The sequence below is a fragment of the Cygnus atratus genome, chromosome 22 (genome assembly GCF_013377495.2).
Source record: "Cygnus atratus isolate AKBS03 ecotype Queensland, Australia chromosome 22, CAtr_DNAZoo_HiC_assembly, whole genome shotgun sequence".
NCBI lineage: Eukaryota > Metazoa > Chordata > Aves > Anseriformes > Anatidae > Cygnus > Cygnus atratus.
Window position 1 is genome coordinate 291,006 of NC_066383.1, and position 16,681 is coordinate 307,686.

The following is a 16,681-nucleotide window of genomic DNA, read 5'->3' on the forward strand; positions in this document are numbered from 1 at the left end:
CACTCCATAACCAGAAGGACGTGATTTCCCCCCAAAACTTAAATCACTTGAGATGAGTTGGGTGTTATCTTCAAGGTTGCAAATTGCTTGTTTGCTCCTCCAGCTGGAGCTCTTAATTCAGAACAATTAGCATGCCATTTAAAACAGAAACAAAGCATATGGAGGTGATCCCAGGGAAAAGAGCCTGTTTGGTTTGGAGAGCCCCAGCACATTGCCTGGCATTTGCAGAACCGACTGCTTGACTCCAGTTTGTCTTTCTTTTGACATCCCAGCTGAACTGGTGGGCATCATGGGGAGTGATATGGATACCTAGAAGCTTACCCCCCAAAAAACATTGAGCGCTAAGTTGAGTGATGCTTTCTATCAAAACAAGAACCAACTTGGTCTCTCCACTGGACTAGAAATAAAGTGTTCATTGTTGGGACAAATCCACCATTGAGAGAGTATTGTCACCCCTGTGTCTAGGCCTAAAATATTGCATATTGACCACACCTGTGAATACTAGAATAGTGCCCAGCTTGCTTGACTAAACCCCTTTGCAGTGCTACAAAATGCCACTCTAGCTCCCTCCTTCAAACCTTTCTGCAGCATTGTTACAGGTACCTGCTATCTACTTGCTCAGGTTCCTTTCTTTGATGCAGGTAAATGACAAAAGTGTAAATCTGGAAATAACCCCCCCAAACTCTTCAGTGGCGAGTGAGCTCAACCTGTTTAATGGATTTCTGTGCCAAGAAACAAAGAGGTGAGCTACTTGCTTTTGTGCAAGGACGTAAAGCACTTTGTTAGCACTTTATTATGTGAGACTGTGTAAAATATTGCTACACTGGAAGATGCTGCATTTTTGCAGTCTGGCGGCAGCTCTTGGGACAGTGCCTGCCTGCTTGCCTTCCTTCCTTCCTTCTTTCCATGCCTCTATCTTTTTTGTTCATGTGGCTCACACTATAATTGTACAAAATTTGATTAAAAGCACTCAATAATTTGTTTTTCATGTGAAAAAGAAAAAAAAATCCAAATATTTTCCCTCAAGTCTTTGTAGGAATCAGCATTGCCCAACATGTATTGTATCACAGGAGTTTTTCTGATTCCCCCACAAATGATCTGTACATCTTCCCAATGTGCTTTTCTGCCCTAAAGCTGGCACTAGGGTTTTTGAGAAGTCCTGCAGCATGAATTCCCCCAGACCTGCAGACAGTCAGGCTGTGAAAGCCACGCAGGTCGTCTTTAAGAGCTTTTCTGCAAACCCTTTCCTGCTATTCCCTGTCTGAGGATGGATGGAGGCAGCATCGGCAAATCTGAATAACTAATCAGAGTCCTCATTAACCCCCCGCAGAGATGCTCAAACATTCACTTTGCTGTTTGTGAAGCAGAAAAAAAAAGGGGGGGGGGGCGGAGGGGAGAACAAAAACCAAAAAAAAAAACAAAACCACCCTGCATTAAAATTGATGTGTTATTAATCCCACTGTTCCAGACCTCATGGGCACCGAATTTTCCTCCATCTCGCCTGAGGCTGAACAGTATGGTGCCACTTCTGCAGGGCACTTTGACTTTTCATTATTTATCAGTGTGATGCTTTTGTTCCCCATGCCCAGATGTGCACACGTGCACGGGGGGTGGTTTCCAGTACTTCCATACGTGCCCCCCCTTGGATAATGCAAATCGCCTATAGAGGGGCTGGGCTCTGCTGGTGGACTCAACTGGCTCATATCCTGGACTGCGTCTCACCATGGTGCTGGGTGCCATGGCTTCGCTGTTGTGGAAGTGCAGAAATACTGCATGCATCTTAGCATGTTTTAAATCTTTTTGCTCTCTTTACCATCTGAGCAATGAAACAGGTTGGGCATCAGCAGGTTTAGCCTGTGGATCTGGGGAGGTGGAAGGATGAAAATGCCATATTGCTCTTTGCGCCTTCAAGCATCCCCACCTTGCAGCTCTGAACCATGTTCGGAGGCTGCTGAAGTTAGAATAGAAATTGCACAGCTGGGAAAAAAACACACAAATCAAAGGTTTTTTTACAATGCTCCTCATTCCAGATTGCACTGGCCGTTGGAGCTGCATGACTGTGCTTGGGGAGCCATGATCACCCCTTGGGTAAGGCTGGAGCTCCTAAAAGAGTAAACCTGAAATTTGAGCTTTTATACTGTTTTGCACATATACAGGGTTTCTCTGGTTTTCACCACGGATGTAGAGTTTGGGGCCGGCACAGCTTGCAACAGACTCCTAAGTGTAGAGTGGGTAATAAAAATAATTCAGCAAAGCATTATTAGGGGGACTTCACCGTTTGTTATTTTCACTCAGGTCAAAGGAGCTGGTATTAAATTTGTTAAAAACCAATAGCCGCAATTAAACAGCACCGACCTGCTGACATTGGAAGCATTGTGATCTGCTCACACTGGAAGCAAGGCAACTTGCCAGAAAACATCTTCGGTCAGAGCTTTAAAACCCTAGATTTTTTGCAAAAATCCTGGAATATTTTTTTTCTAACTAAATATCATCTTAATTAGCATTTCCTTACCCTTATTTAGATGTTTATTAACAGAGATGCTCTAGCGGACCATTTGTTTGAAGCCTGGGTACAGGCTGAGGTCCTGGGATACTGGTACCTGACCTGGGATCCCATCTCCGCTGTTGTATGTCATTCAGGTTGGGAAGATGGGGATTTAGGGTGTTATGGGGATTGCCATTGATGCAATCCATGCAATGACATGATGCAGTCATATTATTGCCATCGACAGGTGTCTCATTTGTAACCCTCCTGCAGATGCTCCATGTGACAGTGGGTACCCACGACACCGTGTGTCTCACCAGCTTGTGTTGCCTGCAGTGGAACATCTTGGAGAGGCATCCCCTCCATTCCTCCTGCATCAGGAGGACTTCAAAGGCCTCTGCTAAACTTCAAAGGATGCGTTTTGAAGTTGCTAAAAGTGTGTGCTGGCTGAAAAAGACTTATCTCCCTTTGCAAGGGTGTTTGGAGAAATGTTGCTGGTGGGGTTGGCTATTTGCGCTCTTTGTGACAGGGACAAAAATTGCATCTTTTATGCAGAAACCACACAAACGCTGTGTTTATGTCCTGTCAGTGCAGGTGCATGCAGCATCCGAGATCTCAGCCCTGATCACCTCCAAAGAAGAAAATCTGCATGGCTTGGGACTGCAGAGTCTGCCAAAGCTATTTTAGCACTAGCAAAGCCCTATTTATCTGCTCCTTTTCTTCCAGTTCTCATGTTTTGTTCCTGCAGCAAGCCCAGATGACAAAAGTCTCTCCCATGGGAGGAAAAAAGACTCTACAGGGATGACAGATTGCTGCAAAATACAAAGTTTTTGTAACATTGTCAGGACAAATCCAAAGCAGGTCAAGTCCTGGGTCCTTGACAGGTATTTGGCGTCAGCCCTTGCATGCTCTTCCAAGGCACGAGCCCATTGGTTTTTTATTTCTGATCGTAAATATCCTTAATGATATTTAAGCTGCTGTTGCAGTTGGAGAGTTTGGGAACTCAAGACCCATCTGAGTGTTTAGCATAGCCCAGATTAAGTCTCTAAACCTTTTGGCAGGACTTACACGTGCCTGAGGAGTCAAGAGGCTTCTTGCCCTTTCTGCTCCTTCACCAAGGTTTCCATGTTTGGAGGTTTTGGGTCCAATTTCTGGATGGAAGAAGAACGTTTTGCAGCAAGAGCAGACTCAGAAATGTGTGCTCAAACAGTAGTGTTGGGAAGTCAGATGGTGTTTTGGGAGGTTGGATGGAGAAATCACATGGGTGATACTGAAACACACTGTACAAACAGCTATTTTGCATTATCACTGTTGGGCTGTTTCTGCCTGGTTTTGCGTTGAAATCACCCACTTGCTTCCAACATCTGGAGGCCTCAATGTCGCTGAGTTTTCCAGGAACGGCACTTTCTGTGGGACCTTCCCCATGGCCTCTCCTCTTCTGTACCCTTGGCTGCAATCGTGGATATGGTGTGTGAAGGCATGAAAAAGTGAGTGCTGTTATTACAGGGGACTCGGGGTAGAATTACAACCAGAGGGAATGGCTGTCATGATTCTCCCACCAGGCGAGGTACGGCTTTCTGCCGGTGACGTGTTGAAGATGCGTACCGCAGGCATGCGTTGCAGACTGGAGGAGCTCCCCAGTGGTGGTGTGTGGCACAGTAGATGTACTGGGTGGATCCTGGGGATCTGAGGAGCGCTCCACCAGGTGATACACACCCAGTGCATATATCAGATGTATACTGGAGGTCTGAGGAGTTCTCTAGAGGTGATGTGTATTGAGGCACATATATCAGATGTACATTCAAGATCTGAGCACTGGTAGATCAAGGGATGCTGGACATATGTTGGTGATCTGAGGAGCTCTGTACCAGGTAACATATATCGAGGTAGACAGACGTATTGAAGATCTGAGGCGCTTTCCAGAGGTGGTGTGTATCAAGGGATGCAGATGTTTAATGGAGATTTGAGGAGCTTTGTAGAGGTGTTATATATAGCATGGTAGATGTATTTGACATACATTGGAGATTTGAGGAGCTCTCTAGTGGTGATGGATATGATACATATTGGGAGATGTATCAGATATATATTGGACATTTTAGGAGCTCCAGACCTGTGGCATATATCATAGATGTATATATCAGACATATATTGGACATCTGAGGAGCTCTCTAGAGGTGATTTATATCAAGGTAGATATATCAGACATATATTGGAGATCTTAGGTGATATTTATCACCTAAGATAGAGGTAATATCTAGAGGTGATGTATACCTGTGTATATATCTCAGAGATCTGAGGAGTTTTGTCTCCTACTGCCTGGTTTTGCCTTGAAATAACCCACTTGCTTCCAGTATCTGTTGGAGGCCTCGATGTTGTCCAGGTTTCCAGGAATGGCACTTTCTTTGCTCACTTTTTTTTTTTCCAGAAAACACGCAGAAGGCATTCATGGCCATGCCAGTCATTACTCAGTCCGACTTCACTTTTTACTTTTGTCTGATATGCAGAAGGTTTTAGGCAACACATATCTTTTTCTTGATTTTGGTGAGTCTCTGGTTACTGTCTTGCCAAGGACTAGCACCGATTTGCCAAATTTTAAGTTGCCCTTACAGACCTTCTCCTGTGTTGTTGTTTTCCCTTTCCCTTTCCCTTTCCCTTTCCCTTTCCCTTTCCCTTTCCCTTTCCCTTTCCCTTTCCCTTTCCCTTTCCCTTTCCCTTTCCCTTTCCCTTTTCTTTTTTCTTTTTTCTTTTCCTTTTTTAATTTTTTTTCCTTTTTCTTTTCTTTTTTTTTTTTGACATGGGAAGCACTGCAGAGAGGGAGATCCGTGAAGGCATTTAGTGAGATAATTAAAGCTGAACTGAGAAATACAGTAATTTGCAGACATGCTTAAGTGGGTTAGGCAGCTAAATCCCATTTAGGCAGGGAAATTTTGCCACTTGATCTGGTTGGATGGACCTAGAAATCCCAATCTCAGCCTCCTTAAAGACCAGATCCTTGGGAGATGCAGCATCATCTCTAACATTTGTATGGACTTTTGCTTATTAAATAACCTCTTGATCCAGCTCTCCTTGTTTTTGAATTAATGTTTTTTTCCTAATTCATGCTGTCTGAGCTGGAGTGTAAAAGGCATATTTACACTCAAGCAATGATTATAATTAACCCCAGGGATGGTGACAGCCAGTACAAAACAGGGGCATGGCCAACAGCAGCAGCAGCTTCACAGCTTTTCCCCTATTTTCTCCATTTCAGACCCAGATCGTACTGCTAACCCACTGTGAGATCCCATGCCGGGGATTTGCCACCACTGAGGAGCAGCAAGGGACAGGACAGGACATACTGGCAGATATTCCTTTGTGGATATACTGGCAACAAGCACGTCTTCATTTTCCAGACACATCTTGGTTCGCCCCCTAAAACTAAAAAGATTTATTTTTGCCCTTCCTTGGAGATGTCCAGAGCTGCCTGGGCATGTCCCTGGGGTCTGATCTAGGTCAGCCATTGGCTCAGCTTTCCCAGGGGGGAAAGCTTTTCCAAGGGGCTATTCCCACCTGTATTTTCCTTGGTGCTACTTTCTGCCCCGTCCTGCAAAAAACATGCTATAAGAGCAGACTTGCCTATCGGCGATGGCCACAGTGGCTTCACTGATGATGCCAAAGGACCTAGCACAGAAAGCTTCATCCTCTGCTTAATATTTAATCTTTTCATTTCATTATTTTCTTTCAGTATTCAATATTTCACCGTTTACTTTCCCAGGTCGTGACCCATACCCAGAAGTCTTGCTTTTGGGGCTGGGGGAGAACACCTGAAGGACAGCAGCTCCCTGAGCACCCCCCAAAACGGTAAAGTGGCTTCATTTTATATTAATTGGGCAATGATATGTATTAATTGACAGGGACATGGTGAGTTGTGACCTCAGTGGGACTTTATTTGGGGGATTTCTGCTCTTTTCTGGTACCCCTGTAATTATGTTGCCTCTTCTCTTCTTCTGTGAGCATGTCGAGGGGAATTACATATTTTTGCTGAGTTTTCTGTTATTTATTTATTTTAGAAATCAGGCAGTGCAGGGAATCTTGCTTTAAAGCTCAAGTATTGAGAACACGTTGTTAAAAGCCATAAAGCCATGGCTAGTCTAGAGTAAAACACAGATTTCTATGTAAAAATACCCAAAATATGGGCTGTTATCACTGCAAAATATTGGCAGATCAGTAGGATATGGAGAAATGGTCACCAGTTAAAAATAACTTAAACACAGAGCTTAAAATAAGATGTACATGAAACCAAGGGTCTCACAGTTCTTTAGTCAGCCCCAATCACTAAAATTAGGGCTTGACGGAGTGACAAATGTGTTTGCTCTGTGCCAAAACTGTAGGCACCCGGAGGGTGACAAAGAAAATAAATCTCTGTTGGCTGCAACTTTCCTCCTAACAGAGCAAAGAGAAATCTTTGGTCGTTAACAAAACAGACTGAAAACGGAGGAGCTACTTTTGAGTTGTGTAAATGTCCTGGAAAGGTGCTTTATCTCTTCCTAAATCAGCGAAGATTAGAGTGGGAGCATCTCAGGGGAAAACCCCAAAGCTACTTCTGTTCTTCCAGCTCAAAGTGAAGCTTTACTTGGTTTGTTGCATGGCAGAGCACAGTGCAAGACCTTTGGCTTCTTTTCTTTGAGTTTTGCCTACTCTGACAGCACTTTTAATAAATGGCAGCCAATAACGGCAGGATTATTTTCCCTGGACTGCCCTTTTACCCCCAGTTTTCACCAGTGACCTTCCCTCGGCCAAAAAAACGGCATTAAGTGTGTGATGAAGTGGCTGAATTTCTCATAATTCCAGATCGGATGTGGGTTTGCCCCATTTCTATTAAAGGTGCAGGTTGGGTTGACCTTGAAAACGCTTCTCTGGTTCATTCATGAGGGCTTGGGGTCACCACATGGACTTCTTTTGGGGGCGATCCTCCATGCCTTGATGCTGTTTTTGCAATGAGTATTTTGATGTGAGCTGCCTGGTGCTTATAGGGCTCAGTGCCCTACAGTGTGCTTTGGGGACATTGGGTTGCTCCTCTGGAGGAAGCCAAGGCTATGGAAAACATGAGCACATGCCCATGGAGGACACAGCCTGGCCTCCAGCAAGGAGGCCAGACCCAATATATGCAGCAGACTGTGGTGAGGGCATGCAGACATATCCCACTGAAGGTACGGAAAGACATGATGCTGGGCGCATGCTTCGATACCTTCTGGAGCAGAAGGCTGATGTTGCTCTTGGCAGTTAATGATAGAAATTATCTACTCCAAAACCACCTTCTGAGACGGTGTTTCCCCTTGGCCCCCATGTTTTCCAGGCACAACCCCTTTTCCACTTTCCTCCTGAAGCCTGCACAACTGTAGAGATGCAGCTCTGAGGCCAGGTTGTGCCTTTTTTCACTGTACAAAAAAAAAAGGCACATTTCACACCCTAAACACTTCGCAGTCTTGTTTTGTACACATTTCATTTATTGGGTTGAGTTCAAACCAGGCTTTTTTCATATGCTATCTCACATATTTTGGGGTCTACCATTTAGAGTAAATGGAGAAGAGACTGTATTAAATACCAAACATGCTTAAAGGAGCTCAAAACTATTTGTAACTCCCTAGTTAGCTGGAGACTGTATAAATCACCATGTCATGTCTCAAAGTGCTCTTTTGTCGTGAAGGCTGGAAATATGGGGAAAGAAAAGCTTTCAAATGGGCAAATGAAAGATATTTAAATTGGGGCAATTAATCTAGTGGCTCACATCACAATCATTGATGTCTGGGTTGAGTTTCAGTAGCAGAAGCTGCAATGTGTTGGCTCTGGGACATGGACAGCACTCTGCTGATGCCAGAAAGCCTGGAATTTCTTTTTGTCAAGGAAAACCTCACTGTGTCTTGTGGTCTGGAGAGCCATTTCTCATCGGGAATTATACAGTTACAAAAAAAAAAAAAAGTAAAAATCCACACCCATTTCCATGGGGGAGGCAAGACAGGGAGAAGACAGAGAGCTGCAGGAGAGGGATGTGAAGCAGAAACTCAGCGAGTTGGGAGCTCTGATTTATCTGCCATATGGGAAAGAAGAAAACAGCCGGCTCCAAAGGGATTTCTTTCCCTCTCCCAAAGGGAAAATTCACAAGCGTGTTAGCAGAATTTAGTAAGAAACAAGGCAGCTTTAAGTGAGGAAAGGGTTTTATAGGTGTGCCATAGCATTACACTGCTTTTGGTGCTTTCCACAACCAGGGAAATCTTTGCTTTGGTTCCTGTGCATGTCTCGCCATCCGCATTTCTGAAGTCAGGGTAGGTGGGCTGTTTTAATCCAATTCCTGCAATCTGACCAGAAAGTGGGTTTCCACTGGCATTTACTCATTGTAATCATTCACAGAGGTGTTGTGAGATTTGTGTGAAAATTGCAAGCATGGACACCCCAAAAAGGTGTTACTACAAACTGCACTGTCACTCACAGGATGTTTATGGGCTGCAGCAATGGTTGCAAAAAGCCGTTGCCTGTTATCTGCTCCTGACTGCGTAGTTTGTGGTCAGATCTTTGCCAGGATCTTTGGAGCATCAGGGTTGGCTTTTGCACCAGTGCTGGTATGATCCACGCTTTGCAATGTTTACGCCGGCTGAGAAATTGGTGATGGACTGCAGGATGGAAAAATGTAGCTGACAGTTAAACTTCTGCTGAATAGGATTAACTTTGACCTCCAAAAAGCTTTGTGACAAGGTCTGAACCTGGCTGGGACTTTGGGGTGAAACTTTCCCATTTTGGGACTGGTGTGGGATCAAAATTTGGTGTTTGGGTGCTGGAAACGTGGCTGCGCAGCAGTTCCTCTGTCATGGGATTAGCAGGTTGCAGTCAAAAGTGAAGTGTGCAAGGCAAGTTTTGAAAGCATCGGGCAAGATTTTGATCATAAATTATTCACAGTTAATTGCTTGCAGCGAAGAACTGTTAGAAAATTAATCCGCTCCCTATTTTTGTTAATACTCTCCAAGTAATCGGAACCTTTTACCGGACAATTCATGTCCGGCAAGAGGAAGTTTGCACATTTTTGGGATCATCAGCTATGTTTCACTTCAAAGGCTTTCAATTTGCCCTCCAAAAAAAACTCACAATCTGCTCTTTTGGGAACTTTTGCTGGGCTAGGGGCTGTATTGCCCAAAATTCAAGTATTTTCATGTTACTTTGAAGAAGCCTCTTTGATGTTTCCCTGTGCCAGCTTTTTTTGGAAGGTGCTTTAATGGTCTCCCTCTATAAAAGTAACACTTTAAAATGTGTGTAGGTATCTCAGCTCTCCACTTAAAAAAAGAACAAAGTTGTTTAATGCTGCCGTTCAAGGTACATTAACCTTGTCTACTAAAGCTCTGACTGGCTCTTGCAGGTTTTATTCTTGTGTTTATGTTGCAGAGATATCCCTGGAGCATTTTAGTCGGCAGCGGGGATGGGTATCTTCGGAGAGAAGAGAAATATTTAGCAGTAATTGTTGTTCTCATCAGAAATGCACCACAGCAGCTTCCCCCTCCCACACCTACTCCTTTCCATGCAGCTGGAGCTGGGGGCGATTTGCAAATGCAAAATGTTCTTTTCCCCGCCAGGGGAGAGATTTCCCATCCTGTGGGGAAGTCAGTTGGTTTTCGGCAAGTGTTTTTTGGCATCCCCAGCAGTGCAGCGTGTCCCTCTCCCTTTTATTGGTGCTTACGTATCAGTCAATAACTTTTCTAGGAGAAGAAAAGTGGTTTATCATGAAGCAATACCAAATCCCAACCTTCTTTAGACCATGGCAACAGCGGAAGCCCAGGCTTGGTTTGTCTTTTTTTTTTGCATTGGGAAATAACTCAATAATGGGATGTCAGGAATATTTCAAAGGTCAGCATTTAGGGAACTGGTGTCTTGGCTGTTCCTGGTGCAAAAACTCTCCTGGAATTGAGTAAAGGAAATTTGGCTACCAAGTATTTAAAATATATTTTATATATATATATATATATATATATATATATATTTGCTGGCCCAGTGCTATTTCTGGCACGTATCTGTAATGAGGCATCATGCAAGCCCACTTGGTACAGAGGAATCATGAGAATCAACTGAGAATGGGTAATATCTTGAAAAATGTGTTTGTTCCCCATTTTTGACCATTTAATAGCATCAGGTGTGTTTTTAGTGAGCTCAGGGTGGCAGTAGGGGGTTACTTTAAGAGCTTGTGAAAAGATGGTGTTCATCTGCAGCTGGAAACTTTTGCTTTCAGGGAGATAGGTGAATTTTGACAATGAAGGTTGGCGGCAGGGGGAGGATCAGACAGCAGATAGAAATTCAGTGTTCGGGGGGAGGAGAGTCGCTCCCGATTCACTTTACAGGCAAGCAGAGGGATGCTGTCACCTGCAGAGGGTGAACCTGTCCTCGCTCGTGCTTCAGAGCAAGATGTATAGTTCTCTGGAGGTTCCTCTCCCTTCCTGTCAGCCATATTTCTTCATTTTAACTTACATATACACATATAATGAATGCATATATCATAAACATCAGCATGCATAACCCCTCTGTGAAGACAGTGGCATAAAAAACTTGCAGCCCCTTGCAGAGCATGACTAACACACCATCATTGCGAACCCCCAGTTTAAAAAAACACCTTTTAGAAAGGTAATCTTCCACTAATACACTGAAATACCTTCCTGTGGCTGGAAAAACACAGTCAAGTGCCTTAAATAATTTTGCAACTTTGGGAAGAGAAAGGGAAATGCATGAAAACCTGGCTTTATGGTTTTCCACTTTGAATCCTCACTTATGAATCACATGCTGCAGGGGAGAAGCTGTTGAATTAGCTGGAAAAAATGATCCCTACTTTCCATTGGTTTGGAAACAACAGTTGTATCTTGCAAAGCTAATATTAATGTTATCCACAGAAAATGGTAACGTGGAGTCCAACAACATGTTTTTTTTCACATTCGGTGCTATTTCTAATACAGTTTTACAGCAGTTCTGCTAATCGCGCAGGTCAGGGATTATTTCCTCTTCACCTCCAGGATGGCAGACGACTGTTGGCGATACTCGGATTTTTTTAAACATTTTGAAGCATCAGCGGCCACTGTGAAAAGATGACTTCTCAACTCATTGTAATTATTTTAATTTGAAAGAGGAGATAATATATGGCTGGCAAAAAGCAGCCTATAAATCTTTCTGAGCTGCGACTCTTTTAGGTAGACACAAGCTCTTCGGGAAATACATTTCCAATTCAATGGCAATGTTTCAGTGGTAGCTGAAATATTTTTAATTTCATAAGGAAATTTAGGATACTTTGATCTCAGGTTGCTGCCAAAACCTAAAGTACTGCCCCTTCTGGAAATGAAAAGAGCATTTATTGACTTTATTGCCCAAAAATTCTCTGCTCCACATGATGCCCTGTGAGGGGGCTGCAATTACTTCTCCTGCCCTCGTCGGCTCCCTGAAAATTCACTGATCGCCCAAGATGTGACCATTTGCTTGAGCTGGTCTGCAAGGTGTTGGTAGGATTGGGTGTTGCTCTGTGCATCCTCCCATTTCTCCTTTCGTCGTCTGGATGACTATAGCAAAGAGCTCACTCACTTAAAATCATTTGGGGGGGGCGGAAGATGTTAAAAAAATAAGGATTAATGCATAATATAGCAGCTTTTGAACCGTCCCTGTGCTTAGAAGAAGTGCCTCGCTGCCAATAAATCTTTGGGGCTGCGGGAAAGTGCTGACAGCTTTGCACCGTTATCCCAAGATTCATGGCTGGGAGCTCCCACACAAGGCACCCGTCCGGCACTTCCTGTGGGCGCCAGCCACTTCCCCGGATATTTACGGCGCCCAAGTGCATTTGTTTCCCTGAGATAAATATACCGCTATCAGCAACAGCTGTCTCTCATTTTTATCCCTTTTTATATTTGGCTATAAGTCCTATTCTCCAAACAAATCAACACCCTTAAAGCCTCAAAGAACGGTTTGATTTAGTGAGCAGGTTAGATGATATTCAGCAATTAAATTGGGCTCCGGACTGCCACCTTCTGGGAATATATTCAGCCAAAAAGCCTGCACCCTGTAATAAATTGCGGCCTGCTAAAGGTAGGCTTGCACCCAGCATGAACAATAGATGCCAAGCAGGGTTTTTCCCCCAAAATATCCATCTCTGGGTGTGTGTTCTATTTTTTTAGCCTCCCACCAAGATGTCTGGACTGGCAGAATGCTGAGCTCTTTGCTTTTCTCCCGGCTGCAGCTATTTCTGGTGAGGCCATTTCCCCCAGGGGCTTTTGCACTGCCTCTTGGGGATGGGGATGCTTGAGCCGCAAACCGAATTTTAACGTCTGACCCCACAGATTCTAAGCTGCAAAGAACAGATAATTTTGCTAGAGGAAAAAAGGATAAAAAGCATCATTTCAGGACTTAGACTCAATGATCCTCATGTGTCCTCTCCAACTCAGGATATTCTATGATTCTAGGGTTTTAATCCCATAAATACAATAGCCTTCTTCAAGATGTTTGTGTCATGCAAGGACCCCACTCTGCCTTCCCAATGCACAGCATTTTGGGTGTGCTCTCCTAATAAGCTATTCGTGGGGCACCATACTAGTGCAAAGTGTGTGATAAGTAATTACACGTTGCTTTTTTTTTTAATTATTCAGTCAAAACAATAAGGGTGGTTGACACTCGTGCCATGTAGACAGCACTCAGCTTTCCACATGGGCATGGCCACCTGTGCTCTTGGTGCCCTGTGGTTCCTATAAAGCCCAAAGCCTCATGAAGAAGACTAGAATAGTGCAGATCTACCACTGAATGACTGTGGGGACTGATCTGAAGACTCCAAACCCACCTCTGCTCTTGTGCCCTGGGTGAGAACATTTCTTCCCACAGGTCAGCATTGCACTGGAGAAGCAACTCTATTGCTACTTACTGGTAGATCCCTTGGCAATATCAGAGGACTTTGCATGGGGCTCCTCTCCAGATGAGAAGCCAGCACAGCTCAATGACAGGCAGAGCGACCAGGCGAAGCCTTTGAGAGATATCATCTCTGACAAAAATGAGCTGTGCCTTGTTTTGCAGGGAGAAATGCACCTTTGGAAGCTCTGGGGAGATTTTGCCAGGTGGCTTTGTGAATTTGCTCAATACAGAGCTCAGAGCCTCAGAGAGGACCCAGGATGGTGGTGGGTTGCTTTTTTTTTTTTTAGGTTGGTTGGCTTGTTGTTTGCTTGCTTGTTTATTTATTTATTTATTTTAGCAAGTTTATTGGCTTGATTTTTGAAGCCACCCTCCATCTGCAACCAAATAATAAGAAAAGAGGCATTTCTGAGCAAAGACCTGCTTCTTTGGTTGCTCTTGGTCATCAGGTCTACCTTGGAGATCATGTCCAGCCAAAAGGTCCTCTGCAAATTTGTCCATTTGGAAATCTCCATATAGGTACATAGCTATAGGAGTAAGGGGTGGAAAGCAAAGCCCTGGATGCACCGGGGTTCACATGGGGGAAATCATAATGAACTCCACCAATTGCAGCCATCATTTCCAAGAGCTCTGCTCTCACCTGGCCACTCCCCAGGGAAGGTCACCTCACCAATAGCCCTCTTCACTTTGCCCTGGAGGCATTTCTCATCCAAAATCACAGATCTCAATGAATCATCAAGTGAAGGGTCATCAAGGCATCTTGTGTTTCTTCCAGGGACTAGCTGGGAGAGCACTGTGTGCTCATGTGAGGGATGTTACCTCTCCTTTCTGTCTTTTTTTTTTTCCCTTTTGGGAGGGTTTGGGGAACAGTTTTCCCCTTAATCCAGCAGCATTTCTCTTGCCCTCAGGTTCTCGATGTGACTCCCACCCAGGATGCACCATGTCTCCCCGGCACCGGCTCTGACGATGATGGCCACCCAGACGGTGCCCCCTCCTCCCTACCAAGACACCCCACAGGTGAGTGTCCCCCAGCACCTGCGCCCCCCAAAAAACTCTCTGTGACCCCCAGCCCAGCTCATCTTCCCATGCATCATTTACCCTGCCTTGCTAAATATGATCAGTATAAAATATTTCACCCCAAACTCTTCGTTTTGGAGACTGGCAAAAATGAAACCCCTCTCACTGCATCCCAGGTTGCAGTATTAAAGGATCTGGGGACAACCCCCTTGTGTTTTTTGTTGTTGTTGTTTCCCCCATTTTTGGCTCATTTTGGGGTTGCAGGGTTTTCTTGGTGGCATACTTGGGGTGTGCGTCTTGCCTCTGTTGATGCAATGAGTGCCCCCATCCAGTCCAGTCTCCCAGTGCAGCGTCGATATTTTGCAGTAAAGTGTCTTTTGAGGCAATTTGAATGGCATTTTGATTGATTTTACGGCACTTTTGGCAATCCGTCTCAGGGAAAAAAAGACTTCATCTACAATGTTGCTCCAAGGGGTCAAATAACCTCCTCTCCAAGCGTCATTACAGAGTTAGTTATTATAAGAACAGGAATTTGTTCCAAGAGAAACTCAGACGGAGCACCCCAACGTGCTGGATGTGGGGATTTGGGCTTTACTGAGGTCAGATTTTGGGGACGGTCCCACTCCTCACAGCCTACTTCAAACTTTTGGGGGGTAAATCCATATTTCTGATTTGGGGTGCAGTGACCATCTGCGGAGACTGAGTGTGAATGATCTGGATGAAGCACTGAACTGGCACCATGTTTAAGGCAGTTTTTTAGGGCTTTTATGGGAAATCATTATTTTTTCCCCATTTTGAAAGGGGCATTTGCTGCAAAGCTTGGCCCTGCTGCGTTTCTCCACCATTTGTATCCCGGTGTTGCTGCAAAAACAGAAAATCCCCCCCAGGAAAAAAAATAGAGACCGTTCTCTGCAAGTAAAATAAATAAACTGCTGCCCTGCCGCGACTTTTACGCTCCCCCGAAGCCACCCGGGCCTCCTTTCTGCTTGTCTCCTTCGGTGGGAAAAGGTCACTTTTGCAAATGACGCCTCGGTGGGGCTTTTATGGCTCCTCCAACTTCTGTGTCATCATTTGCTCGCTCCACTGCTCCGCTCGGAGCTTCTTTTTTTTTTTCTTTCCCACTTTCTCCTATTTTTTTAGTGCCTCTCTGTCGAAATGCAGTGCCTTTCTCGCTTACGCAGCAGGGAGCAGGGACACCGATTTAGTCCTAATGGGCAATTTAAGGGACTTTTAAAATAGCCGAGCTTTTCCATGGCATCCTACAGAGACATCCCCTATACCTTTCGCTGTCCCTTCTGCACCCCCATTTTCATTTAAAATGTTGCATTTGGGGGCCTTTGGGACTGTTGCCATCCAAACACCTTCTTTTTTATCCTATTGAGGGGGTTGCTCAAGCATTTTTTCTTCATTTTAGGGAATTTAGAGGAAATGCTGCTGTGAAGAGCACTTTGTGTTGTTTTTTGTTTGTTTGTTTTGTTTTGTTTTGTTTTGTTTTTCCTGTATGCTGTGTCTGCTGTGATGTCTTCACCTGAAAATGGAAGGATTTGGTATTTCTTGGTTTTGGAAAAGCAAATTGCATGTTTATTCCTCTTCCCAAAGATGGGGCAGAGATGGGGAGGTCAGTGGTAAATAAGAAAACAAGTTGAACCATCAATTACAAGAGCTACAACCAACATTGCAAAGCGCCTCTCACCAAGGGGACCATCCTGGGGAGAAAAGTACTAAAAAATGGGTTTGGGGGAGCTTTGCATTAATATTGTTACTGCAGAGGCCGTGCAAGCAATCAACCTCACTGTCGGAAACGTGCAAAAATGAAGAAGTAATGGAAAAAGCTGCCTTTCAGAGGAAAAATATGCTGTAATAATCACCAGGTTCTGCTACCAGCATGTAACACAGAGCGTAATTTATACCGTGATCACGCTCGCCAAGTGACTCTACCTGTTGGAAATAAGGAGTCTGCATAAAAATCCGTGTGTTTTCCATAATAAATTAAAAAGAAAAAACAACAGAAAGTCATCAGCCATTTCATTGTCAAAACTGGACAAATATAGCTAGCAAAAAGAGGTTGTTTTAAAAATACATTCTCATTTTCATTACAGAAACTGATGAAAGAAGGCTTGCCCTGAAAAAGTGTTTTGTGGATGGTGTCTGATATATCACAGACAAAAACAGAAGCTCTACTGTTGTTGCAGCTTAAAAATTGGGTGGAGATGTCAATTTTTCACTAGGATCAGTGACACACACACACATTGGGTGGAGATGTCGATTTTCCCTAGGATCAGCCTCACACACGCA

At 44.3% G+C, this 16,681-nt stretch overlaps 1 protein-coding gene across 6 annotated transcripts in view; it reads left to right on the top strand.

The window, feature by feature from the left end:
* PKNOX2 (PBX/knotted 1 homeobox 2) overlaps nucleotides 1-16,681 on the top strand; it is an 86,516-nt gene that overhangs the window by 44,264 nt on the left and 25,571 nt on the right. For 3 of the 6 annotated variants that reach the window (XM_035555847.2, XM_035555848.2, XM_050715061.1), the window contains 2 exons: nucleotides 6,237-6,322; nucleotides 14,278-14,386. In XM_035555847.2, the coding sequence (XP_035411740.1) occupies nucleotides 14,303-14,386 (84 nt within the window). In that variant the 5' untranslated portion in view covers nucleotides 6,237-6,322; nucleotides 14,278-14,302. Of the gene's footprint in view, nucleotides 1-2,866; nucleotides 2,922-5,824; nucleotides 5,885-6,236; nucleotides 6,323-12,674; nucleotides 12,720-14,277; nucleotides 14,387-16,681 lie in introns of those variants that run through there. The other 3 variants (XM_050715062.1, XM_035555849.2, XM_035555851.2) reach the window with 3 other exon arrangements.